Below are 26667 nucleotides of genomic sequence, written 5' to 3'. Positions count from 1 at the left end.
GGGGTGAAGGGATGGAGGGCTTGTTATAGGACCATGGGAGGGGTGAAGGGATGGAGGGCTTGTTATAGGACCATGGGAGGGGTGGAGGGATGGAGGGCTTGTTATAGGACCATGGGAGGGGTGAAGGGATGGAGGGCTTGTTATAGGACCATGGGAGGGGTGAAGGGATGGAGGGCTTGTTATAGGACCATGGGAGGGGTGAAGGGATGGAGGGCTTGTTATAGGACCATGGGAGGGGTGGAGGGATGGAGGGCTTGTTATAGGACCATGGGAGGGGTGAAGGGATGGAGGGCTTGTGAAAGGACAAGGGGAGGGGTGGAGGGATGGAGGGCTTGTGAAAGGACAAGGGGAGGGGTGGAGGGATGGAGGGATTTTGATAGGACCAGGGGAGAGGTGGAGGGATGGTGATAGGAGGAGGGTGGCTGGTTGTTTTGGATAGGACCTGACCTTGCTCTGCCATGCAGTGTCTCGGCCTGAAAAATATTCATGAATATTGACGTCGGCGTTATTTACTGTTTTCTCAGCTTCCAACGACATGATCCTCAACCCTCTTGATAGCAACCCAAGAGTAAAGCTACAGGCCAGGGCTAGACATTTAGAGAGAAATATTGAGAGAGCATCTTATCTCCCCCCATTCCCTTCCCATCTTACCCAAACCCCCAACCCTAACAGCATATGAAGCATAAAGCAAGTTTTATGTCCTTCCAACATAATTCCCTGACTTCTCCCAGATTGAGTTATGTATTCACCAGGCTAACTGCTTTATGGAGAGCTGTCCTGTATAGCTCCATTAGATTATTCTATTTTCACAGGAAGTGATGCGAAGGAGATGATGCGTGCAGCTTTGGGTTGCATAAATGCACTGGTTCTATTTCACTTTACCTGTGCCTGCAGACATATGGGCACACTGTGTAGTGTGTATTACAGTCGGTTGAACTCACACACGCATACTATAAAAAAAATCTAGTTGTTTCAACTAATTATTATTAAGTAACTTGTTCCACAGCCTATTTTTTGTTTACTCAACTTTTCGGGCCAAGTGTTACCTGAACAAAATAAAAGAGTTTGCCCAAACTTAGCTTCAATTTTAAAAAACGTAGGCAAAAATTCAGTCAACTTAAAATGATGTGTTTGCTCAAATTGTCTCATATGTTGATTCAACTAGAAATTTTTATTTGAGCGTCTTACCTAAAAAAGGCTGTGAAACTAGTTACACACACCGCACTTTTAACACACAATGTTTTCAACATATTGTACATATTCACACCCTGCATGTATACTTTTCAACATGACCTTCCGATTTCTCACAACCTCTTGGTTCACACACAATCTCCCACCGTTCCTGTATTGCTACACTTTGCACTTCAAAGTAAATCTTAGCTCTGTTAAAAGTACCATTACCTAAAACATAATTCCCAATTACCTAAAATTGCTGAAATAAGTAAATAAAAAACAATGATGAGAGAATAGTCAGATTAACTGATAATTGACACAGACATTGTGTCATAGCAGGAAAATCGAAATGCCATGAACCAAAAGGTTGCGAGTTCAAATCCCACGTGAGGACATGTTGAATATGAATTACTCTGTAAATGAACATGCACAATGTCAACGTGTATCAAATATGTAAGTTGAAAACAATGTATGTTAAAACCGTGTGTGTGTAACCAGTTGCACAGCCTTTTTTTTTGTTCAGATGCCCAATATTAATAATTTATAGTTGAGTGAACATATGAGACAAGTTGAGCAAACACAACATTTTAAATGGACTGGATTTTTGCCTACGTAAAAAAAAAAAAAAAAAAAAGAGTGCATACATACGCTAAGCTATATATCGCCACATCGGCAATGAAGACAGATCCAGTGTCCTGAACGGTCCATTGTGACAAAATCGGTGAGCAAGTGGCTGGCCATACCTCATACTATGTAGCTGTATGCTTTTAATTTGAATAATTTCATGATGCCGAATGTTTGTCTTATTGGGTTGTAAAGTGAGTGGCCTATGGAAGCTAATAGTACTACTAAATAGGAGTGTTTATCAGGAGTGTTTAATGCGTTGATATATCTTCCGTTGGCTGAGAGAGACAGATAGAGAGAGAGACAGACACTAATATCTCATGTTAACTTCAAAGAAAGAATGCTGCAAAAGTACTCATCCTCTCCTCAGCCCTCCGTACCTCTCCTTCTGTCTGGGAAGACTTCAACACTCACTACTTCTCACTCTTTTCATTAGCTGGCTTTACAAGCCTCTTCATCAAATTGAAGTGCTTGTTGCAATCTCTCTCTGAACATCCACCACCCACCATCATCAACCAGAGGAAACGCTGCTGAAGTCTATAACGAGATGATGTCGTTCTATAAAACAGGTCCAGAAGTCTTGTTGGATCTAAAGATTATGATCTCTCTATCAGGAGAGAGATGGGTTGAGAATGGATGGAGGAGAGAGAGAGAGATATCGGCGTTTACAGGGACTAGTTGTTGGTTTGTCTGAGGGAGCCAGTCTCCATCGATCCCCCTGAACCACATCAGACAGATTACAGACAGACAGACTGACTGAGCCTTATTGGAGAAAGTGCACACACAGAGCACAGACACAGAAAAATATAAACTCTCTCCCTGACTGCTGAAGTCCCTGCCTGGCCTGCCGGGTTGAGGGAATATGACTGCTACTCACTCAACACAAAAATAAGGGAAAAACTGAACATGTAATGGCATTATAGCCATTTGCCCAGCCTCCATCTCTCAAGGCTGTATCCATCCATCCCATCCACTGATGCCTCCAGTACAGATTTGGGCAAGGCAGTAATCGGGATAGCATCTTTAAAAGCTCTCCCTGGTGCACTTTAGGTTGAGGTTAGTTAAGGTTGCTGGGGCATTGCCGTCTTTGTCCCAGTTAAACATATTACATCCCAGGAAGCACATTCCTCTCTCGCTCGCTCGCTCTCTCTGATCCAGACCCAGGCTGGTAAGATAGCAGGAAGCACCGACGCTATCTTCAATTGAACAATATTAATTCCTGTCTGTCTGTCTGACACATGCTTTAAAGTTACGACTGCAGAGAGTTACAGCGATATCTTTGGCTAGTTTGCTTCAACAGAATGTCTTGGAAAAGAGGTTTGACTGGCAACATGAGTGAATGATTTATGAATAATTGTGTGGGGCCTGGTTTGGTCTTGGAACCAATGAGAATTGTTCCAAGACTAAACACAGCGTGAAGATACTGGTTATTTTTTTGGGGGGGAAACCTGAATGGTCTGTGCTTGTGCTGTCTGAATGTGTGTTATAGTGGTCATGTACTCTGTGCTGTATACCATCGCAGTATTGACTTCAGAGAGGCCCATCTACTGTATGTGGGCTGCATGTTTCTACTCTCTTCACAGGAGCTATTGTTGTTCACCTGTGAGTGTATGTGTGAGTGTGTGTGTCTGCGTGTGTGTGTCAGCACTGTACGTTGGGGTTCTGTGGTCCTCACCTGTCCCTCTCGCTGTCCTGTCTTGTGTGTGATGTGTGTGTGTGTGTGTGATGTGCGTGTGTGTGTGTGTGATATGTGTGTGTGTGTGGCTCCCACAGGAGATTTGGATGGCCACTGGTTGGACCATGCGTCATGGCATAGCAGCGAGGCCTCCCCAATGTCTTTGGTGAGACATGCGGAGCCCCTAACCCCTTCCTCCACCCCTTCCTCCCCCCTCTGAGTCCTTTGTCATTTCATGTTTGCTTTGTTTTATTTACACCTCCGCATGTGTTTTCTTCTTTCTTTCTGTTTTTTATCCCACACCTGTAGGGGACAGTCAAAGGGGAAAAAGAAAAACTATTGAGCAGGCATTTTTGTCCGACTCAACACACAACACCTTATCTGAGAGGCAAAAGAAAATGGTGCGCTTTGGGGGCCACTCATTGGAAGAGGACGCAGAATGGTGCGAACCCCAGGTTAAAGACTCTGGCGTTGATACGTGCAGTAGCACTACCCTAAACGAGAGAATCAGCATAGCTATAGTGAGAAGGTACTGGAGACTATGTAGCCAAACTATCTGCATTTTCTTCTTTATTTTTAATTTTATTTTCTTTACCTACCTCCTCCGGTCTTTGTTTGCTATCTGTCTCTAATAGTAGACATGTTTATTTGGTTTAATTTGAATTGATTGATTTTCCTTTGAGTTTCGGTTGTATTATTATTCCGGGGAATTGATTTGATTGATTTAATTTCGACAGCACCTTGCTGGGTGTTGCCGAAGTAGGAGATGGGGAAACCCTCTTTCTTGCTCTGCTGTTTGCTCTCTGGCAACATAAAGATTCATCCAGGAGCATTAAAACACAACTCTCTTTTTGTCATGGCACACAGGAATGTCCGCTCCTCTAGTTGCATGTTGTTAGTTGCTCTTAGTCTGTTGTGTTATTGTTACTGTAGCGGCCATCTTAGTAACGTTACAGTAGGGTAAACGACACCTACCTCTCACAGACACAGGCCTCCAGTCCCTCACTGGAATGACCCCTCCCTCTCCCAACGTACACTACCTAGTCAAGTCATTATCTCCCCTAGATCTCCACTCAGTCCAATACCAAAACTTAACCAAACACTTATAACTTATAACAGGGACAATTGGATTTGTTTTACACAGACAAAGTTACGTTTTTCTTTTTTCCCTTCTACATGTTTGTTGTGATTTCATATTTTTTGTCTTGGCCTTAATCATCGCTCTGTGCTGTTCTTTTGGGAGTTTTCATCCATAAATCCTACTTTGTTTTTTTTCATAATTAATTGTGTCTAACTGTTCCATTGTGAAGGTGTAGTGCTGTGTTTAGCAGAGCAGGGTAGAGAGTGGTGGAGTGCAGCCCTAACCTCCCTCTGCCTTCAGCTAAGGCCTCCCTCACAGACCATCAGAAGAAATCTACACTCATCCCAACTCAACTGGATTTGATGCCAATGTGGCTGAGTTGAATTGAGATGTTCTAGATTCAGTGCAGATTTTCTTTGCTCTGTGGTGGCTAGGAGGGCGGGATGGTTAGCCTGTTTTACCCTGTATGGGGTGATGAATGCACTTTACCTCTACCCTGTTCGCAGGATCACACAAGCCCTGCCATTGAATGAGCAAAATTTTTCATTTTAATTGAATAACACTTTTATATACATTTAGCATAACAAAACATACCAAGAAAAATGTGTATTGAATCTTTTTAGTGAAAATAGTACCGAAAATCAGATTGAAGTACTTCCATGAAATATCTTTATGGACATAGCTAGTCACAAAATGTGGGCTGTGTTATTGTGAATATAGTTTTATTTATTATCTAATTGTGACAATCCGGCTAATCCCAAAAGAAAAGACAGGTTCTATAATCTGAAATAGAAAGGATAGAGACAGAGCTATAATCACCAGATTAGATAACTAACCAGAGCTTGTATGATCTTTCATTAAATCAAATTAATTGAACACCCCCCCCCCCCCCCCCACCCCCCCTCCTCACATGATACCCACTTTTCTGTAGTAGTCTTTTTAAAGTGTTGAAGTGATTGAAGTGAATCTGGTGTGGATGAGTTGTAAAACACAAGGTGTGTTGTTGCTGTGTGTGCTCCTGTAGCATCCGGTGACATGGCAGCCCTCCAAAGATGGGGACCGCCTAATAGGGCGGATTCTGCTCAACAAGCGGATGAAGGATGGAAGTGTACCTCGAGACTCAGGAGCACTGCTGGGGCTGAAGGTGAGTCCGTCTGTCCGGCCCGCTAGGTTTGACCCGTCTGTCTGACCTCTCTGTCTGGACTTCTGTCTATCTACTGGGGACCAGTCTGACCTGATGGTCAGAGGCTGTTTATTATTACAGTTGTCCATCACTATTTAAAGGTTGCTTCCCAAATGGAATATGTTGGCGTTTGGGCCTCACTAAAGAGTATACCCAGCGGACATAATTTGGCAAATTATGTCTTATTGACATAATTTTTTTCTGTGTATACATTTTGAGTGTATTTGTGGCTGTTAATTACATCATTGTATTATTCATGATTTAATATTAATTAGGCAGCTAATTATTTTCCTGATTAATACTAATGAGCTGTGTCTTGATATCAAATACTTTATGTTCATGACTGTGTTCCAAATGGCACCCTATTCCCTATATAGTGCACTTATTTTTTACCAGAGCCCTGGTCAAAAGTAGTGCACTATATTGGGAATAAGGGGCCATTTGGGATACAATGCTCACATTGAACCGTTTTAATGAACGACATTCGTTGGCACAAACAAATCTCTCCAAAACTCTCTCTGCCTCCCAAACTGCAACATATTCCCTATATAGTGCGCTACTTTTAACCAGGGACCTGGTCAAAAGTAGTGCACCAAATAGGAATAGGGTGCGATTTGGGACGCTGTCTCTAAACTACCAGATGCCGTGAGAGCGTACTATACACTATGGTTATGTAGAAAAGCCTATTTGAAATGCTCAGTCAGAGACAATTCCCTTTTGTAGGTATCATTATGTACAGTACTGTAAGTAGGCTACTAAACATATGCCTCATATTTACAGTATATAATGATTAGACGGTTAGATTCTCTGATGAAAAGTAGCTTGGATTTTCCTTACTCTCCCTAATGCGTTCAATTGAACGATCTGTGCGGCCTGAGCAGCGTGGGCTGGTAAGAAAGCTGAGCACACACAGCTAGCCAAAGCACAATGAGAGCTAGCACAGTGAGGGCCGTCAGAGAAAAGGAGAGTGGCAAGATCCGAAAATCATTACTGATTGAATGAGCTTCCTGAATTGGTATGTTTGTGTCTGGTCAGTGCCTTTTTGTGCTGTAAGGTACGCTATGTGTTTTTCCTTGCTCAGCAGCAAGCAGTGACCAGCCAGTCTGTTTGTCTCTCTCTCTCTCTCTCTCTCTCTCTCTCTCTCTCTCTCTCTCTCTCTATCTCTATCTCTATCTCTATCTCTATCCTCTTCTCCCACTCTCCCGCCCGGCTGTTACATAAAGCCATTTCATTTAGGAGACTTCCCTAAGCTCCTTTGTATGTTGGCATTCAACTGCCATTAAGAGGGGATTTTATTTGTCTGATGCCTGTGGAGGGAGAGTGGTTCAGGGGCTTACAGAGTAGAGCAGAGCTGGGCTACCTGGCCTGCTATAGGCCCCCCCAGGCCTCAAGTGTTCCAGCACAATGGAGAGAGAGCACCAGACAGAGAGAGCACCAGACAGAGAGAGCACCAGACAGAGAGAGCACCAGACAGAGAGAGCTGGCCCCAGGGCTCCAACGCAACACAACACACAGGGACATTCAACATTATGAAAAGAGATGTACATTTTCACTAAACATGTAGCTACTTTCTCTATTCAAGAATAGCACCCTATGGGCAGAATGACGCTATGTGGCTACATATGCAGTTAGAATTAGCTCTAGATCTGCAGGTTGCAATTTTCAAACATGGTAAATAAATATGTTTCTGTGAAACAAAGTGATCAGTGCATCCATATTCCTTCCCTGCCAGACCGCTTACACTATATTGAGGGTGTGATTATGTTACAGTATAATACTATATACTAACACTACATGTTGATGTGTGTCACCTTCACAGGTGGTGGGTGGAAAGATGACAGAATCTGGTAGACTTTGTGCTTTCATCACTAAAGTGAGGAAAGGAAGTCTAGCCGACACTGTTGGACACCTCAGACCAGGTACCTACTGACCTCATTTTATACTCTAACTACGTCCCTTACCATGTTTAGAACTACACTTATAGATACAATATTTTTTTCAAGCGCGCTGAAGATTGTCAATACATTTCCTCATGTACACAGCACTGTAGATTTAATAAACAACTTCAGTGATTCAAGAAACATTTTGATTACTTGGTGAGCTGGTGCTGAACTGGGTCAGAACCTTGTTTTAACTTCTGACACCCTTTGACCTTCATTTAATAGCACTATTAATTACAATAATATCATTTGTTTTTTAATTACAACATGTATGAACTGGACAGATGTTTTATTTGTTACCATAAGGGTGGCGACCGAGGCCTGTTCAATGATTTATAATATTACCTTAGCAGGAAGATTACAATGCTGTACTGTTTGTTTATGTGTGCCGTGTTTTCTACAATACCGTTCATATTCACCTTTTTTTCCATAATGTGGGCCTGCTCATGTTTATAACTACACCTGTCATGTTTTTAACTACATTTATAACTATGCTTCCCATGTTCAGAGCTGCACCGTGCCAGCTGACGTCTTGGTGTGTGGATGACTGACAGCATCTCTTGTTTTACAGGCGACCAGGTGCTGGAGTGGAACGGGAGGTTTTTACAAGGAGCCACATTTAAAGAAGTTTACAATATCATTCTAGAATCAAAGCCCGAACCCCAGGTGGAACTGGTGGTCTCAAGGCCCATAGGGTAAGACCTCACAACAACCACACGTATTACTACTGAACCAATAAAAACTGGAGTGTATTCTCATTCATACACTTGTAGAAATATGTGTCTTGGATATGTGTCTTGCAGAGGAGAGAGAGGATGTGAGAAATGGAAAAAAGGGGAGCTGAGTGTATTTGAATTTAATTTGTTTTGCAGCACCATCTTGTTTATTTAACATCTCTGCCTCCCAACCATCCCCCTTCCTCCCTCCCAATATCCCTCCCCTCCATCAGTCCTCCAGTGTGATGGCAGTGTCAGAGGCTCATATGTGACTAGCAGTGCGGCACAGTGAAATGAACGGTGGCTGCCGCCTCTCTCTCTCTCTCTCTCACTACCCACTCTCCCCCTCTCCTCCACAAACAGCGGGATGCCAATCGTTTTTGAAAGTAGAGATACCCAGAGAAATCAGAAACCCCTTTGCTTTGTCAGTGTCTATATTTGACCTGCTTTGTGTTGCTGAGGGAGGGAGCTGCTGTACGGGAAAATGAAGACTAATGCTCTGCTTAGAACTATTCAAATACAGTGCATTCAGCATTAGCACAAATTGATCCCCTCCTCCTTCCTCATCCCTCTCTCTCTCTCTCTCTCTCTCTCTCTCTCTCTCTCTCTCTCTCTCTCTCTCTCTCTCTTTCTCTCTCTCTCTCTCTCCTTTCAGAGATATTCCTCGAATACCAGACAGCACACATGCACAACTGGAATCAAGTAAGTCTGGCTAGGCCTATCTTTCAGTTCCCAATGAAAACTAATTAGCCAAAAGTAATGCAAAGTTCCTCTCACCCCCTCCCTCTCTCTCTTCCTCTTCTTGAAGTATGTTACCAAAACCACATAATCTTCACAGACAGACAGTGTTTCAGATTTAATCTATAATGTGACCTCCCCACTGTCTGTCCTGTCTCAGGTTCGAGTTCCTTTGAGTCTCAGAAGATGGATCGCCCTCCATCTCTGTCACGTCTCCCATGAGCCCCGGGATGCTGCGGGACGCCCCACAGTACCTGTCAGGACAGCTCTCAGTGAGTACCCTACTACAATACCCACAACACACCCTGGCTCTGTCTGGGCCTACATTACCTGCAGGAAAGGATCATACAGTGTAGCTTCACACAGAGGGTTTGAGAACAAAGGCTTTCTTTCTCTCTTTCTCTGCAGTATTCAGGGAGAGTAGCTGGAGCTCTGAGAGTAGCTGGAGCTCTGGAGAGTAGCTGGAGCTTTGTGGAGTAGCTGGAGCTTTGGAGAGTAGCTGGAGATCTGAGCGTAGCTGGAGCTCTGAGAGTAGCTGGAGCTCTGGAGAGTAGCTGGAGCTCTGAGAGTAGCTGGAGCTCTGGAGAGTAACTGGAGCTCTGGAGAGTAGCTGGAGCTCTGAGAGTAGCTGGAGCTCTGGAGAGTAGCTGGAGCTTTGGAGAGTAGCTGGAGCTCTGGAGAGTAGCTGGAGATCTGAGAGTAGCTGGAGCTCTGGAGAGTAGCTGGAGATCTGGAGAGTAGCTGGAGATTTGGAGAGTAGCTGGAGATTTGGAGAGTAGCTGGAGATCTGAGAGTAGCTGGAGCTCTGGAGAGTAGCTGGAGCTTTGGAGAGTAGCTGGAGATCTGAGAGTAGCTGGAGATCTGAGAGTAGCTGGAGCTCTGGAGAGTAGCTGGAGCTTTGGAGAGTAGCTGGAGCTTTGGAGAGTAGCTGGAGATCTGGAGAGTAGCTGGAGCTCTGGAGAGTAGCTGGAGCTTTGGAGAGTAGCTGGAGCTCTGGAGAGTAGCTGGAGCTCTGAGAGTAGCTGGAGCTCTGAGAGTAGCTGGAGCTCTGGAGAGTAGCTGGAGCTCTGGAGAGTAGCTGGAGCTCTGAGAGTAGCTGAGATCTGGAGAGTAGCTGGAGCTCTGAGAGTAGCTGGAGCTCTGGAGAGTAGCCGGAGCTTTGGAGAGTAGCTGGAGCTTTGGAGAGTAGCTGGAGATCTGAGAGTAGCTGGAGCTCTGGAGAGTAGCTGGAGCTTTGAGAGTAGCTGGAGCTCTGAGAGTTTGGTTCAGTTAGACCCATCCCAACCCAGCATAGGACCATACATCATGTTACCCTGAACCATGTTGCTTATTATCTGATGCCTAATATACTCTTGGGGGAGGTGAGTAAAAGGCTTGTCAGTTGAGATAAACATGGGAGGAATGAACTCTGAAACTCAGGAGGCCAGACGGAAATAGACTAGTGCTAACCTCCAACACCTCTTTTGTTGTCTCAACACTCAGTATATTTAGTTTCTTGGAGAAAATATAAAGATAGTTATGAAATTGTCACAGCTTTTCAATCCCTTCCCTTATGAAAACATATCCATATTATATGTTATTACAAATAAAAAGATATCAATGAAATATATCAAGCTATCAAAGAATATATCAGTCTATCAAGAAAGTCCATAGTGTATTTGTTTATCAGAAGACATGAGAATGTTTGATAGTTGACTGTGTGTCGGTAAACACTGTAAGCCTTGTACTGTAATGTTGCTCTCCAGTAAAACTGCTCCTAGAGCCAGAGAAGGAAGGAAGAGAAGGAAGGAAGAGAAGGAAGCTTTTGATGTCAGTGTTCTTTCTGCTTGTTGTTGTTTTCTTTGGTGAGGAGGGGGAGATCTAATCTGTGCTGCTGCTAGCGTCTCCGCCTGGCTCCTCTCCTCTCCTCTCCTCTCCTGTCTGTATGTATGTAACAGGAGCATGGCAGAGCAGAGTGAGAGCCTGGGTGAGAAGGAGCGCAGAGAGAGGTGGCATGCACACACAGGCCCTCAAGTATTCATAGGCCTACACCCAGGAGGCCCGTGCTGACAGTTATGACGCAAATAGAACCCAGTCAGCCAATCAGGCTGCAGCTCTGATCTCTGCAATCCCTACCTGTAGCACATAGACACACAGCACTCAGATCCAGAAGTTCTCTTCATTTCATCAATGAGCTGACCTTGAAACCAAAACAGGAGTATTTGAATCGTACTGTAGTTAATATACTGTAGTTATACTGTAATTAATATACTGTAGTTATACTGTAATTAATATACTGTAGTTATACTGTAATTAATATACTGTAGTTATACTGTAATTAATATACTGTAGTTGATATACTGTAGTATATTACCTTGCTGGATCAAGTGCCAGCTGAATAATACATTGGATGCAGTTAGAAATTGTATTGTGTTTATTATTATTATTTATATTAATGTTCATATTATTCTCAAACTGTGTTGAGGGAACAATTGGAATTGAATACGTCATCGTGACGCAAATGTTAAATGAAGAAAGGAAGGATAGTTACAGTCCAGAGAGCAAGGAAGGGAATGCTTAGTTAGAAGTCATCAATCATTTTCTGTGAAAACGGGAGCGGAGCAGCCTCTTCCTCTCCCTGAGGATTACAGTGTGGAGGTACAGGAACCCACAGATAAGGCTCCAAGACAATACAACACATAAGTGAATAATGAGATGCAGATTGATGCTAATGAACGGTGGGGAAAAACACACACAGCTAGATTGACTCTCCATCCCCTCCTCCTCAAAACGTGTTTGTGTTATTGTGGCACTGGTTAGAGTCCAGTGAGTGTGTTTTGTTGGTTGTTTTGTGTTTTTTTGGTTTTATTGCATTTTTCTTTGTTGTTGTTTAATTTTGCTTACCCAGAGCCAAAGCCTTAGTAGAAGAACAGCGCCTTTTGTCCCTAGGGTCCAGGTAAACACCTGTCTGACTCACAGACTCACTCTCTTTGGTCTTCGCTCTCCTTTTTCTTTTGCCTTTTTGGTTTCTTCCATCTTGGAAAATGCATACCAGGGAAATGGCAGCATCTTTCCCTTGCAGTGCGGTGCATTCTATCATCATTATTATTATTATTATTCATTGATACCATATAACATGATCATACCGTTATGCCAGGAGTCTCCACTCTTTGCATGACTAACTAATCTAAAGGAAATATTTCAGAGAGACACTCTTCCGTTGCCAGATCCTGTAGCCTACACTCAACAGCAACAACAAGCTCAAACACATTGCTCAACATGTTAGCTGACATGGGACTTTTGTACCTAGTCAGCTGCAACAGTGCTCCACATCGGCAATTAAAGGAGGGTGTCTCCTTAAATGTTTTAGAAAAACTATTACATTTTGTTGGACAAATAAATGAGCTTATTTGTTCTGTGGAACATGAAACTAGACTGGACCCTCATCCTCATTGGCTTGACTCCCTCAGGTCCTGAATAGGTTGCTATAACAACAGCGGTCAACAACTGGTAATCATGAACACAACGTTTGCCAAATATTTATGTTGACATTTTTGAATGGCCGTAAATGTCATATTGCCCCGTGTAGCTCAGCTGGTAGAGCATGGCGTTTGCAACGCCAGGGTTGTGGGTTCGATTCCCACGGGGGGCCAGTATGAAAAATGTATGCACTCACTAACTGTAAGTCGCTCTGGATAAGAGCGTCTGCTAAATGACTAAAATGTAAATATTGCAGTTAAAAGTGGGCTAAGATAACTGTCCCTTATTTTAAAGCAGATTTAAAGTAATCTTTTACCATTTGAATTCACTTGAACCAAACAGGCAAGGAGTCTCTATCTTTCTGTGGGACCTTTTTGAGGAGTTGTCATTATTCTGGCTAGCTTGTGAGAGTTGGAGTGTGGAGTACTCATATTATTTGGGAGATCATATTTGTATATAGGTCCCATCATGTCCTTGTCAAGCATCAGCTTAGCTTAGAACAAAAGATATATACAGTATACTGTATAGGAGTTTCTGGTATGATATGCACTGTTGGTTTCCTCGTTTAAAGGTAGGTGATGTATAGCCAACACCTCACACTATCTGTCAGATAAGGAGAGGGTGAGAATGGAAGTCTATAAATAGGTGTGTAGTGTACCCTTGGCTCAGCTCCTGGAGGTCGATCTATTAGCCTTCTGTAGAAGTAGTGTTATGCTCTACTTAACCAGGCCATGCAATAATGTCAATGTAAATGATGTAGCCGACTGTACAGGAAATATAAGCAGTGTAATGTATTACATCGGGTATCATTTCAATTTCAACTTTTCAAGGTGAATCTGTTGCTTAAGAGTTATACCATCATTCATATGGGGGGTACTGTAGTATGGTTAGAATTGCACGTACCTCTTTTCCATAGCGGACTTCAATGTTGAGGAAGTCTTCCTAGTGCAAGCTGTTTGACCTGAAGGCCCCTACTGCCTATGTTGTTTGACAATATCAGATCTCCTGACTGATCTTGTATGTATTAAATGCTTGCTGTTGCTTTGTGTTGCTGCATGCATAAAGAAATAACTATGGTAGTCAATTCAATGATTTAAGACTCCTCTCGTCATTATCTACATAAGCAAGTATGGGCAAGAGCTTAGAAGGCTTGATTTTCCTCTAGTATTTCATTTATTTTCTTTAAACAAATATTTCGGTAATTTTTTTAAAACAAATATTTCCATTGATTTTCTTTCTTTCATTTTTTACTTCTAAGTGTTCTCTGTTATGTCCATACTTCGCTCTGACAAGTGTGAAGTGTCTTTGATGCCACTCATGACAGCATGATTGATTTATATGTATATTTTAGCTATACACTGAGTATCTGACACTGCATTGCAGGGCTCTACAGGGCGACCATTTTACTTGCATATACGCCAAAATATTTTGCTGTGCGTCCTGGAATTTTAATTTAGGAGCACTAGTATGCCTACAAAAATTAAGGATTCTAGCTTTAATACCTCAAATATTTTTCATTGTGCTCCTAAATAGCTTTGTGTGTGCCTATATTTTTCAACTTAGGTGCACATGTGCTCCTTGTAAAAAGGGTCAGCGTAGAGGCCTGCATTGTATTGTATGTTTCCAAATACAATTTCACACCCAAAAGCAGTAAGTGTTCATTTCAAAGCATGTTAGTCTAATTCTCATGTTGTAATGGTTAAGATACCAAGAGCTAGGATACTGTAGATATTAATATAGATACACATACTGTATAATCCTTTCCACACAAACACACCTAGAAAATGTGGATAGAGCAGCCGCACGGTAAGATATAGGTCATGCTACATAGAGTACATATCTGCTTTGTGGACACTATTAAGCTAATTTAAGCTCTCATTGTTCAACCTTTGCTACTCTCTTTTCTTGATATGATCATATCATCTCCTTATTTCCATATCTCAACAAACAAGTATGCTTTTAGTAACCCCCCCCCCTGCTAAGCATGTGACCTGCTAATGCCTAATAGGTAAACCAGGGGGGGCCAACCCTCCTCCAGGAGAGGTACTGGGTGTGCAGGCTTTTACTCCAGCCCTGCTCTAATCTAACACAACTCAGTGATTCTACTAATCAACTGCTCACCATGCAGGACCTTGATTAGCTGAATCAGGTGTGTTCGTTAGTTAGTGTAGAGCAGGGCTGGTGCTAAACCCTGCACACCCAGTAGCTCTCCAAGTGGAGGGTTATGAGGTCACCCTGATATAGAGCCCCTCCCCCACTGGCAGCCCAGTGACCATGTGACCCTGTTCTGTCCCATCCATAGGTCAAACTGTGGTATGACAAAGTGGGCCATCAGCTAATAGTCACCATCCTGGGAGCCAAGGACCTGCCTTCTAGGGAAGATGGCCGCCCTAGGAACCCCTACGTCAAAATCTACTTCCTCCCTGACAGAAGGTAAGAGTAGAGACAGTAACTACGGGATGATCTAGCTAGCAGCATTTCACTTCATTCTATCCACAGCCATTGCTTAGTGGCTAGACCTATCCTCCAATATCCTAAAGTTGCCATTGGTTGATTGATACAGATATGGGCTCTCGCATAATAGTCTCACTGAATGTGGAATTTATGGTAAGAATGTCTGGCTTTATTTACTTATAATTTTTTATTTATGGTAATTGAATTTGGGGACATGTCACATTGCATTTAAACTGCTACCATCACAAAGATCATCATATGTTTTACTCTACATTTACCGACACCTTCACTGTGCTCAGAGAACCCCTTCTCAGACACATGGAAGTAATAATAGAAAGTTGAACAGGGCTCCAACATCACTCACTCCCTCACCAGCTCATCCCATTGTGCTGTGCTTTGCTGTGTCGTGTTGACCTGTTCGGGAGTCTTTTCTACCATGGTTGTAAATAAAAACAGTTTGAATTATTGTTCCTCCAGCGACAAAAGCAAGAGGAGAACAAAAACGGTAAAGAAATCCTTAGAGCCCAAATGGAACCAGACCTTTATGTATTCTCCTGTGCACCGGCGGGAGTTCCGTGAGCGCATGTTGGAGATCACGCTGTGGGACCAGGCCAGGGTCAGGGAGGAGGAAAGCGAGTTCCTGGGAGAGGTAAGCCCATCCATCTCTTTTTGTTCATAATAGTTTTCTATTGTTTTATGGACAGTGACAGTCAGAAGGTAGAGAGAAAGACATGTACAGAGGGAGACAGAGATAAGGGGCTGAGGCGATATTCATAACAGGAGTCGGCAGCGCTACCACTTAACCAGACTCAGGCACTCATCCATCTCTGATATAATACCAAACATACCCATCCAGTCAGGATTTGGACAGTAACTCTGATAGCTCAACTAATCCAACCAATAAGGTCAAGCTCTTGATAAAACCCTACATTCCATAAGAAGGATGATAGGCTACTGGAGGTTGATGTCATCGACCCATCATACCTACTGTAACATCAGCACATACTCACTCTCTGTCCTCACTGCCAATAGGGTTGCAGAATTCTGGTAACTTTCCCAAAATACCCAGGTCTTCCAGAAATCCCGTTTGGAATATTCTGGGGATCAGGAGGGAATAAGCAGGAAATCCAGAATGTTCCAATCAGGATTTCTGGAAAACCCCATAAAAAATGTTTTATGTCGGGCCAGGCGTGTGGAGGTCTTGATCTGCTCTGGAATCTGGAATTAGTCCAGTTAGCAGTGGCTAGTGTGTTGAGGACTGTGAGTGTTTGTGTGTGTGTGTGCATGCATGTGTGTTTGTATGTGTGGTGTGTGTGTGTGTGTAGTGACGTTGGTGTGTTTCTCCTTTAGATCCTGATAGAGCTGGAGACAGCCCTGCTGGATGATGAGCCTCACTGGTACAAGCTGCAGACCCACGACGTGTCCTCCATGCCCCTACCCCGCGCCTCGCCCAACCCCCAGCGCAGACAGCTCCACGGAGAGAGCCCCACGCGGAGGCTACCCATACAGAGTAGGTTACCCCTCCGCCCTAACATCCATAACCTGTATACTAGTCTATAATAGATCTGTGTAGGAAAGCTCCTGTCTGTTCGAGCCCCAAACCTCAGGATAGGGAATGAGACATGAGTGGCGAACCAACCGTCCATTTCGCAAGACATGCACTGTGAAAAGTGACAGAAAGTCAGATGATTTTGAAAAGCCAATATGGTGGCAGGCAGGTGCCCTGTTACCAACTGTCTTTGCCTGTCTGCCAAAGCCTGAATGATTTATGAAGTATTAATTACTGTTAGTATGTTGATACGGTGTTGTCTGTTTTCTTATCCCTCTCAACTCAACCTGATTCTTACAGAAAAAGGCCCGTATTCGTACAATTCAGGTAACGCCCCCGCATGTTGTTCCATGCTGCTCTCGCCACTGAGCTCTCTCTCCACTCAGTGTTGCTGTTCATACGAAGACTCCGTCTCTCCCCTCTGCTTCAGTCCTACTGCACTGTTCTCTACCTCCAAAGTGTTCTCTCACGCCACTCCTCCATTAGCTATCTCACAATTCCCTTCGATCCTCGCTATGCTCCCTCTCCGCTCCACCGCAATCCTTAGACAAGATGGCCGCCTCATGGTCAGCCTCAGACCCGGCAGGTTTCTGTTTCCCAGTCCAGATCCTGGTGATTTAGCTATATCAAAAGAGCTCTGTCCACTCCTCTGTTTATCATTTGAATATGTTGACCACTTGTTTTCCCAGTGCAATGCATTGTCTCATCTCCCGCCCGATGCCAACATTTTCCCTTTGAAAAATATTATGATAATTATTCTGGTTTATGTTCTTCTTCTCCTTGGCTTGTGTCTGTGTCTCTGTTGTCTGTTGGGTGTGAACTTGTCTTTGCACTTGACTTGACATATTTCTAATGTATGTAACCTGCACATGTATTTCCAATGTTAAGGCTTGAGATTATTGACAGTGATAGCTGAGTTTTACAATTTTTACGGGGCGTTTGTGCATGTGTGTGTGTGTGTGTGAGGTGAAAGAGCTGACTGCTTTAAAACAGGAGCATTAAAACAGTTTCTGCCCGTCTGAGACGTGAGAGAGTGAGAGAGAGAGAGAGAGAGAGAGAGAGAGAGAGAGAGAGAGAGAGAGAGAGAGAGAGAGAGAGAGAGAGAGAGAGAGAGAGAGAGAGAGAGAGAGAGAGAGAGAGAGAGAGAGAGAGAGAGAGAGAGAGAGAGAGAGAGAGAGAGAGAGAGAGAGAGAGAGAGAGAGAGAGAGAGAGAGAGAGAGAGAGAGAGAGAGGGAGAGAGAGAGAGGCTGAGAGAGCGGCTGCCAGAATGCAGCCCTTGTCATTTCTGTAAAAGCCCAAGTGTCCAGTTGATTTAAGTTGACTGAACAGTGAAGAAGTCAGAAAAGCAGCCAAGTTTAGAGTGAGAGTGGGACGACTTGGAAAGAGGGATGAGGGAGGGAGGGAGATGTTCTGAAGACGGTTGAGACGGTAGAATACCTCTCAGACTCGATCCAGATGTACACAGTTCAAGCGCCACCGTGAAAAACATGGAAGCTATTGCCAATTATGCTAGATGGAGAGGACCACACAACATTGTTTACATCACATCCAACATCATGTCTCACACTATTTATATGTTACAGTTGTTCTCTTTAAATTCTACTTTATATCACATTATAGCTAAAATAGGCAGCTCCCACGTTGGTGGGTAAAACCAGAAGAGGCAGACTTTATATTTCTGGAGAGTATATGTAGGTCTTGGTTACTCTCTTGGTTGTAAAGTGTGGTCAGTAATGGTCAGTGTAAGAACGTGACTTTGAGATACAATATAATACTGTTAAATAGTGTTCTAAAAATAAATAGTGTTCTATTTCTGTGTCTGCGGCTTTCCCTGACTATGTCCAGGACTGGAGCATTGGTCTAGACCAACTGGACATCACTGGTGACAGCTAAGCCACAGAGCCATGGTCTGACCAGGGGAAGAGGACAGACCCTGCAGTAAACTATATCCTTCTCTCTCTCTTCTTTCTTCATCTCTCCTCCAGGATCTCAGAGAATCAGCGACAGTGAGATCTCTGACTATGACTGTGAAGATGGTGTTGGTGTTGTGTCAGGTAAGATACTACTGACAGAGTCACACATGAATAATAATCATAGTCGCCACAGTATAATGTTGATGTAGCTAACGCAGGGGTAAACAGTATATGAACATACAGCTGTATGTATGTCTATGTACTGTAATGTATCATATTGTGTTTTAGAAGAAGGTAGCTAGCTAAGATATTGTAGCAGCTCTATAAGGAGCAGTGAGTTTCTTTTCCTTCCCTCTGCACTACAGTAGCTAGCTGCTCTCCTCGACGCAGGCAGCAGGCGCCCACGCTAGTCGCAGCCTGACGCTGCTGCACTTCAAAAGAGAGGCTGTTGAGAGAGAGAGAGAGAGAGAGAGAGAGAGAGAGAGAGAGAGAGAGAGAGAGAGAGAGAGAGAGAGAGAGAGAGAGAGAGAGAGAGAGTGAGAGAGAGAGAGAGAGAGAGAGTTAGAGAGAGTTAGAGAGAGAAAGAGAGAGAGTTAGAGAGAGAGAGAGTTAGAGAGAGAGAGAGTTAGAGAGAGAGAGAGAGAGTTAGAGAGAGAGAGAGTTAGAGAGAGAGAGAGTTAGAGAGAGAGAGAGAGAGAGAGAGAGAGAGAGAGAGAGAGAGTACTGTAGCAGGCTAGGCAGAACCCAGACAGCTGTGTGTGTAATAGATGAGGAGGAAACCCTCCCACCTCTGTAACATTCTCATCAGTCCCCCTCTCTCACATCACAGCCTCCTCCCTCACTACGCCCACGATGTCCCTTCACTCAGTGGGAATACCCCCTCTCTTCTCTCTTTCTCTCTCCTCTCCTACCTCTCCCCTCTCTTTTCCCCTCACTCTTTCTCTCTCTCTCTCTCTCTCCTCACCCTCTCTTCTCTTCCCTCCACCCTTGTTTCCCAGAGATTTTTGCTAATCCCCTTTCCTCCTATCTTCTCCATATCAAACTACTGATACTATACTAAGGGAGAAGAAATGATACATTTTCACAGGAATAAAATATTGATTGGTTTTGTCCTCTTGTCTCTTTTAGTAGTTTCTCTTCTCCCTGAAATGAGATGTCACTGCTGTGGTTTTAACAAAGTGAAGCTGTGATGCAGTCACTCTTCTCTGCTGGTTATGTCCTGTTAATTAAGATCTGAGGTTTTCTCCTCTATATATATATTGCTTAACACACAGTTTCTAGTCATGTGTGAAGCGGCTTGTCAAGAGAACCAATGAATTACATTTGGGTTGTGCACGCAAGGCAAGCTGATTGCAGAGCTGGGTACTTAGCTAGCCCAGTGTTGGGCTGCTGATCGTTAGAGACGGCAGATGTTAGATAGTGAAATGTAATGATGTCAGGTGGAATTGGTTTAATGTTTCTCTATTGTTTCCACTATAGTAAATATGTATGCTGTAGTGTTATGCAGGACTTGATTGTGAATCATTTAAACATAATATTCATGCACATAATACTGTCCTTTTATGTTAACAGGGTTCCTTCTTTGCATAATTTTAAGGAATTCAGGTTTCACAATGCAGCAAACTCACTTTCAAACATATTTCTAAGAGAAAATCAAATGATCTGGAGATAATTTATAAAAGTATAAAAGTACAAAAGTAGCTGTGAAGGTGAACTTTTCCTCTCATATTTCATAATGTCTTGTGTTTCCTTCCTAATCCTACCTTTGATTCACAGTTACGTTTATCTCATTTTAATGTGCTATACACTCTATTGAATATTAATCAACGTTAATAGTGCAAAGCGTTGACCTTAACCATGGCTCCTGGCCATGGATGATTATTGAATAATTAACTCATTCAAGTTCTATGGACTAATCAGTCTAGCAGGGAAAAGTCATTATAATGTTTCTGATTTTTGAAAGCTATTTTCATGTTTAATGCAAAAATGTTAACCGCAATGACTTGAATCACATGAACATCGATTTGAGACCAAGCCCTCATTTATTTGAATATAGAGAGCCTCAGCATTTTGAAAATTGAAATCCATCAACCATTATGCCACTGTGTCCAACTTCTGAAAAGTTTGAAAGAATCCTCTGAAAATGAATGTTAACAAACCTAAATATATTTTTGTTATGCTAGGTGAACTGCTAAACCATCTTTTATTGCCGTTGACAGTATGGTCGTTATTTGCAGCAGTGTGTATGGTCAATAGGGAGGAAAGGTTGTAGCCTGGTACCAGATCAGTTTGTGCTGCCTTGCCAACTAGACAAGACAGTACACACAGATCTGGGACCAGGTTAGAAAGGCTGTGCTCAGAACAATGAGTCTGTCTCTGAATGACTTCTGACATCTCTCTTTTCGTTTCTCTCTTGTTTCTGTCTTCTCTGTTTCTCTGTTTCTCTCCCTGTTTCTCTGTTTTTCTTTTTCTCGCTCTCTGTTTCTCTCTCTTTCGGCCCTCTTTTCTGTTTCTCTCTTGTCTCTCTCTTTCCCCCTCTCTATCCAGACTACCGGCAGAACGGCAGGGACCTACATAGTTCCACGTTGTCTGTCCCCGAACAGGCGATGTCATCCAACCACTGCTCGCGGTCGGCAGATATGATCCGGGCGCGGTCGCGGTCTCCCAGCGTCCCCCCTCCACAGAGGTAACTCCCCCACCTCACTTATCCCCCATCTAGCCCAGCATCCCAAGTTGTATCCCTTACACAAAAACAAACAGTATGTGCCAAACTGCACCATACTGGGAACTGAGAACCACAACTGATATCAGAGGTTGTCCTTTAAGTGGTATCTCTGTGATAGTTGTCTTGATAGTAGAATGTTTAATCCAAATAACCGCACTGGGATCTCACTCACACTGACAGTGATAGCATTAAGGTGAGTAGGTGCATCCCGAGCCACTAGGGGACACTGTGGGGAGTTTGTACTGTGACTGTACAGTACTAAGGGGGGGTGATCCGGTGATTCTGTTGTATACAGCAGAAGTCTGGACCCCGGCTATGACATTGACCCCGCGTCGTCTCAGTACAGCTCCTCCAGTAGAGTGGACCGGCGCAGTGTGTCCGATGACCACCACTCACCTGACAGGTAGATATACCTGTCTCACACAGCTTGACACAGCTTGACACAGCCTAACACAGCCCCACACAACCTCACACAGCCTCACACACCAGCTCCTGCAGACAACACAACCAACTGGGACTGACAGGGTTCCAACCCGGGATGTCTGCGAGCCACAAGGCTGTGTAACTGTTAGACCTCTGAGCTAAAGGCATTAGCTCTGGAGCTAACCCAAATGTTCAGGTCTCAGGCACGGTTACTAATCACATGAGCGTGGTTTCACTGAACTGCCTCTGTTACACAACCATACACCTGTTTAATCTGCCTGATGCTTTCACACCTAGAACTGCTATACGGATATCTCACCAAGTGCTCACAAGTCAACCTGTCCCTTTCCCTAAAACTTCCTATGAACTCAAATCTCCTCTCTGTCCTGCAATCGGTGGATCTTAAACTAACCTCTTCTCTTCTTTGTGTTCAAATCCTGTTGCCTTATTAATACTGAGCGGGGTTCATTAACTCCGGCGCTCAGACTAATTAGAATCACAATTGTGCATCCCAAATGGCACCCTATTCCCTATATAGTGTACTACTTTTGAACCTGTTTTATTAGTCGAATGTACGGGATACGCATGGTATACATGGTCCAACAAAATGCTTGCTTGCAGGTTCCTTCTGGACAATGCAACTACAATAAGAAATAAGAAACGATAAGGACAGGGCTCTGGTCCAAAGTAGTGCGCTATGTAGGGAATAGGGTGCCATTTGGGACGCAACCCATACAACTACATTTTAAACACAGGCCAATTTACTAGTAGATAATTATATATGGAACCATATAACTAATGTAAATGCATGCCAATATACTTTAGATAGATTACAGTGACCATAGAACCAAACACATTCCAATCACCCTTTAATGAGTGTAGTAATAGAGTTTAATAGCAGCTGTTAATCTGTGAGAGGGAACTAAACTACAGTATAACACCACTGTCTCTTCTACTGTTCCTCTTCACTGGAGCCTTTTGCTGTACCCCATATGGCACCCTATTCCCTATAGAGTGTTCTACTTTTCACCAGAGCCCTATGATTCTTGGTCAAAAGTAGTGCACTATGTAGGGAATATTGTGCCATTTGTGACACATCCTGTGTTTGCCTGGGGCCATGTGGTGTTATGATGTTCCTTCCTCCACCACACCTGAGACTATAGTAATATAATCTCTAGAATGGACAACCCCACTCAAGTCATTACCCATCAGTGTACTGTCAAATTGCTGTGGTCTGAGGGGCCTTTCCCATTCTAGTCATACTGTTTCTGTGGCAGTGCCAGACAGGTCCCGCTACAGCACCAACACCAGCCCAGCGTCTCAGACATACAGCTCAGCCTTGGCACAGTTCTCTTCTCCTTACTTACTTACCTCCTCCCATCGTCCAATTAAGTTGATTTGATATTTCTGAGGCGAGGATGGTTGAGGCAGTCTAAATCAGGGCCAGACACAGGAAATGCACTTATCTAGATTGTGTGTGACAGACAGTTGCTCACTAAGACTGTATTTCAGCTTCTCCTTAATCAACTACTGCTGTTATTTATTGAAAACAGTAGAAAATTAGGAAACAGGAAATGAGTCATATGTGTACCAAATTGCACCCTATTCCCTATAAAGTGCACTACTTTTGACTATAGCCCTATGGGACTGGTCAAAAGTAGTGCACTGTAAAGGGAATAGGGTGCCATTTGGGATGCATTCATAGATAATTTGGAAATGACCCAGTCTACCTCTAAATAATAATAATACTTTCTTACATCATTATTTTTGGGGAATTTACATTTTTGAGAGGTTGTTTATATTGCCTCTGTGTTATTTTGTTTTGAAATCCAACAACATATGAATGTACTTTAGTTTGTTTTTCAGTTTATGTTGTAAAGTTATTAACTAATGCAGAAATTGATGTACAGACATTTGGACAGTTAGGGGGCCATTCCTGAATTGGATTGTGAATCCCATACAGTAACACCAACAACGTTCAGTATCTTACAAGGTTTGGTTTGAATCCACTGTGCAGCATGTGTGTTACAGTACAGAACAGTAAGTTAGGAGCGCCTCATCATGCATCGCAATGGGTTTTCTAACCTGAGGAAGGACTGCACCAACATCCTCTCCTTCTCTCCTCCAACACTGTACCGCCAACCCCCCTCTCTCTCTCTCGCTGTGTCTCTCTCTCGCTATCTCTCTCTCTCTCTCTCTCTCTCTCTCTCTCTCTCTCTCTCGCCCTCTCCCTGTGTCTCTCTCTCGCTATCTCTCTCTCTCCTCTCTGTGTCTCTCTCACTATCTCTCTTTCCCAGTGTCTCTCTCTGCTATCTCTCTCTCTCCTCCCCGTGTCTCTCTCTCTATCTCTCTCTCTCTCCATGTCTCTCTCGCTATCTCTCTCTCGGTCCCCCGTGTCTCTCTCTTGTTATCTCTCTCTCCCCGTGTCTCTCTCTCGCTATCTCTCTCTCTCTCTCCTCTCTCTCTCTCTCTCTCTCTCTCTCTCTCTCTCTCTCTCTCTCTCTCTCTCCCTCTGTCTCTCTCTCTCTCTCTCTCTCTCTCTCTCTCCCTGTGTCTCTCTCTCGCTATCTCTCTCTCTCTCTCCCTGTGTCTCTCTCTCACTATCTCTCTTTCCCAGTGTCTCTCTCTCGCTATCGCTCTCTCTCCTCTCCCCTGTGTCTCTCTCTCACTATCTCTCTCTCTCTCTCTCCATGTCTCTCTCTCGCTATCTCTCTCTCGGTCCCTGTGTCTCCCTCTTGTTATCTCTCTCTCCCCGTCTCTCTCTCTCTCTTCTTCTCTCTCTCTCTCTCTCTCCCTCTCCTGTGTCTCTCTCACTATCTCTCTTTCCCAGTGTCTCTCTCTCCTATCGCTCTCTCTCCCTCCCCGTGTCTCTCTCTCCCCCTCTCTCTCTCTCTCTCTCTCTCTCTCTCCATGTCTCTCTCTCGCTATCTCTCTCGGTCCCCGTGTCTCTCTCTTGTTATCTCTCTCTCTCCCCGTGTCTATCTCGCTATCTCTCTCTCTCCCCTCTCCCTGTCCCTCTCTCTCTCTCTCTCTCTCTCTCTCTCTCCCTGTGTCTCTCTCCGCTATCTCTCTCTCTCTCTCTCCCTGTGCCTCTCTCTCGCTATCTCTCTCTCTCCCTGTGTCTCTCTCTCACTATCTCTCTTTCCCAGTGTCTCTCTCTCGCTATCGCTCTCTCTCCCTCCCTGTGTCTCTCTCTCACTATCTCTCTCTCTCTCTCCATGTCTCTCTCTCGCTATCTCTCTCTCGGTCCCTGTGTCTCTCTCTTGTTATCTCTCTCTCTCCCCGTCTCTCTCTCTCTCTCTCTCTCTCTCTCTCTCTCTCTCTCTCTCTCCCCCATGTCTCTCTCTCTCTCTCCCTGTGTCGCTCTCTCGCTATCGCTCTCTCTCCCTCCCCGTGTCTCTCTCTTGCTATCTCTCTCTCTCTCCCTGTGTCTCTCTCTCGCTATCTCTCTCTCCCCGTCTCTCTCTCTCTCTCTCGCTATTGCTCTCTCTCCCTCCCTCTCTCTGGCTACCTCTCTCTCTCCCTCCCTGTGTCTCTCTCTCATTATCTCTCTCTCTCCCCATGTCTCTCTCTCTCTCGCTATCTCTCTCCCTGTGTCTCTCTCTCGCTATCTCTCTCCCCCATGTCTCTCTCTATCTCTCTCTCTCTCCCCTGTGTCTCTCTCGCTTCTCTCTCTCCCCTCTCTCTCTCTCTCTCTCTCTCTCTCTCTCTCTCTCTCTCTCTCTCTCTCTCTCTCGCTATCTCTCTCCCTCTCCATGTCTCTCTCCTCTCTCTCTCTCTCTTCTTTTCTCTCTCTCTCTCTCTCTCTCTCCCTCTCTCTCTCTCTCTCTCTCTCTCTCTCTATCCCTGTGTCTCTCTCTCTCTATCTCTCTCCCTCTCCCGTGTCTCTCTTTTGCTATCTCTCTTGCCCCGTGTCTCTCTCTCGCTATCTCTCTCTCCGGTCTCTCTCTCTCTATCTCTCTCTCTCTCCCCTGTGTCTCTCTCTTGCTATCTCACTCTCTTCCTCCCATCCCTCTCTCTCTCTCGCTCCTCTCTCTCCCTGTGTCTCTTTCTTTCCATCTCTCTCTCCCTGTGTCTCTCTCTATCTCCCCATGTCTCTCTCTCCGCTATCTCTCTCTCTCTACCCATGTCTCTCTCTCGCTATCTCTCTCTCTCCCCCGTGTCTTTCTCTCACTATCTCTCTCTCCCTGTGTCTCTTCTCTCTCTTTCTCCCTCTCCTCCCTCCCCATTCAGCCCCATCCAACCATGTCTCTGTTCTCTCCCTTCATGTCTCGCAGCCATTTTCTCACCCTACCTCGATCCAGACGCTGTCAACCCTAGTGATGATCATCAGAAGGAATCCAGGTAGACCCTTACCTGACAGTGCATGTTTCTCCCTCCCTCCCACCCTCCACTCCGTCCCCTGTCTGTCTGTAGAAAGCTGCTGGCCTATCAAGCTTCAAACCTGTGTTGGTTTAATGGCAATGGCACACAAACCTATTCACTTCACATCCCAAGCCAATGCCATTGACGACACAACGTGTGGTGTGGTGTGGGCAGCCAGGTATATATTTCTCCCCTTCCAGGACAAATATACTGTATATGCATCAGTGTAGTGTGTGGCCTTTTGTAGAAAAAAAGGTGCTATCTAGAATCTAAAAGGGTTATTTTGCTGTCCCCGTAGTAGAACCCTTTGAATAACCCTATTAGGCTCCATGTAGAACCCTTTCCCCAGAGGATTCTATATGGAACCCAAAATAGTATTTGTTATCTTAGATTGTACCTTGAGATATACCTCAAAGAAACTAGTCTGTCAATACTGTGAAATGGATGTGTCCTGTGGTTTTTTTCTGTTTGTGAAGAGTTGTCCAGCAGAGGTAGTTACCCCTGCCCAGTGTCCACCCTGTGTTGTACCAGTGTATATGACGGTATATGAATCATATATATCTGATATACAGTCCTTATGATGGCTACCCATCCACAGCGGTCAAGGTGGAAGTTGTGTTTGGATCAAACCACAAGAGAATAGTAGAGG

General features: G+C 44.2%; 1 protein-coding gene across 1 annotated transcript in view; it reads left to right on the top strand.

Annotated features, from left to right (window-relative positions):
* The window catches only part of LOC121559960 (regulating synaptic membrane exocytosis protein 2-like), a 129029-nt gene that overhangs the window by 44439 nt on the left and 57923 nt on the right, over positions 1-26667 (top strand). The window contains 13 exon segments of the mRNA XM_045217493.1: positions 3571-3638; positions 5578-5697; positions 7556-7655; positions 8248-8371; positions 9048-9094; positions 9291-9326; positions 9329-9402; positions 14892-15022; positions 15521-15692; positions 16394-16553; positions 18578-18646; positions 21053-21191; positions 21529-21633. Coding sequence (XP_045073428.1) covers positions 3571-3638; positions 5578-5697; positions 7556-7655; positions 8248-8371; positions 9048-9094; positions 9291-9326; positions 9329-9402; positions 14892-15022; positions 15521-15692; positions 16394-16553; positions 18578-18646; positions 21053-21191; positions 21529-21633 — 1345 coding nt within the window.

The sequence above is a fragment of the Coregonus clupeaformis genome, unplaced genomic scaffold (assembly GCF_020615455.1).
Source record: "Coregonus clupeaformis isolate EN_2021a unplaced genomic scaffold, ASM2061545v1 scaf1075, whole genome shotgun sequence".
NCBI lineage: Eukaryota > Metazoa > Chordata > Actinopteri > Salmoniformes > Salmonidae > Coregonus > Coregonus clupeaformis.
Note: the sequence above shows the minus strand (reverse complement) of the source record. Positions and strands in the feature narration are given on the sequence as shown.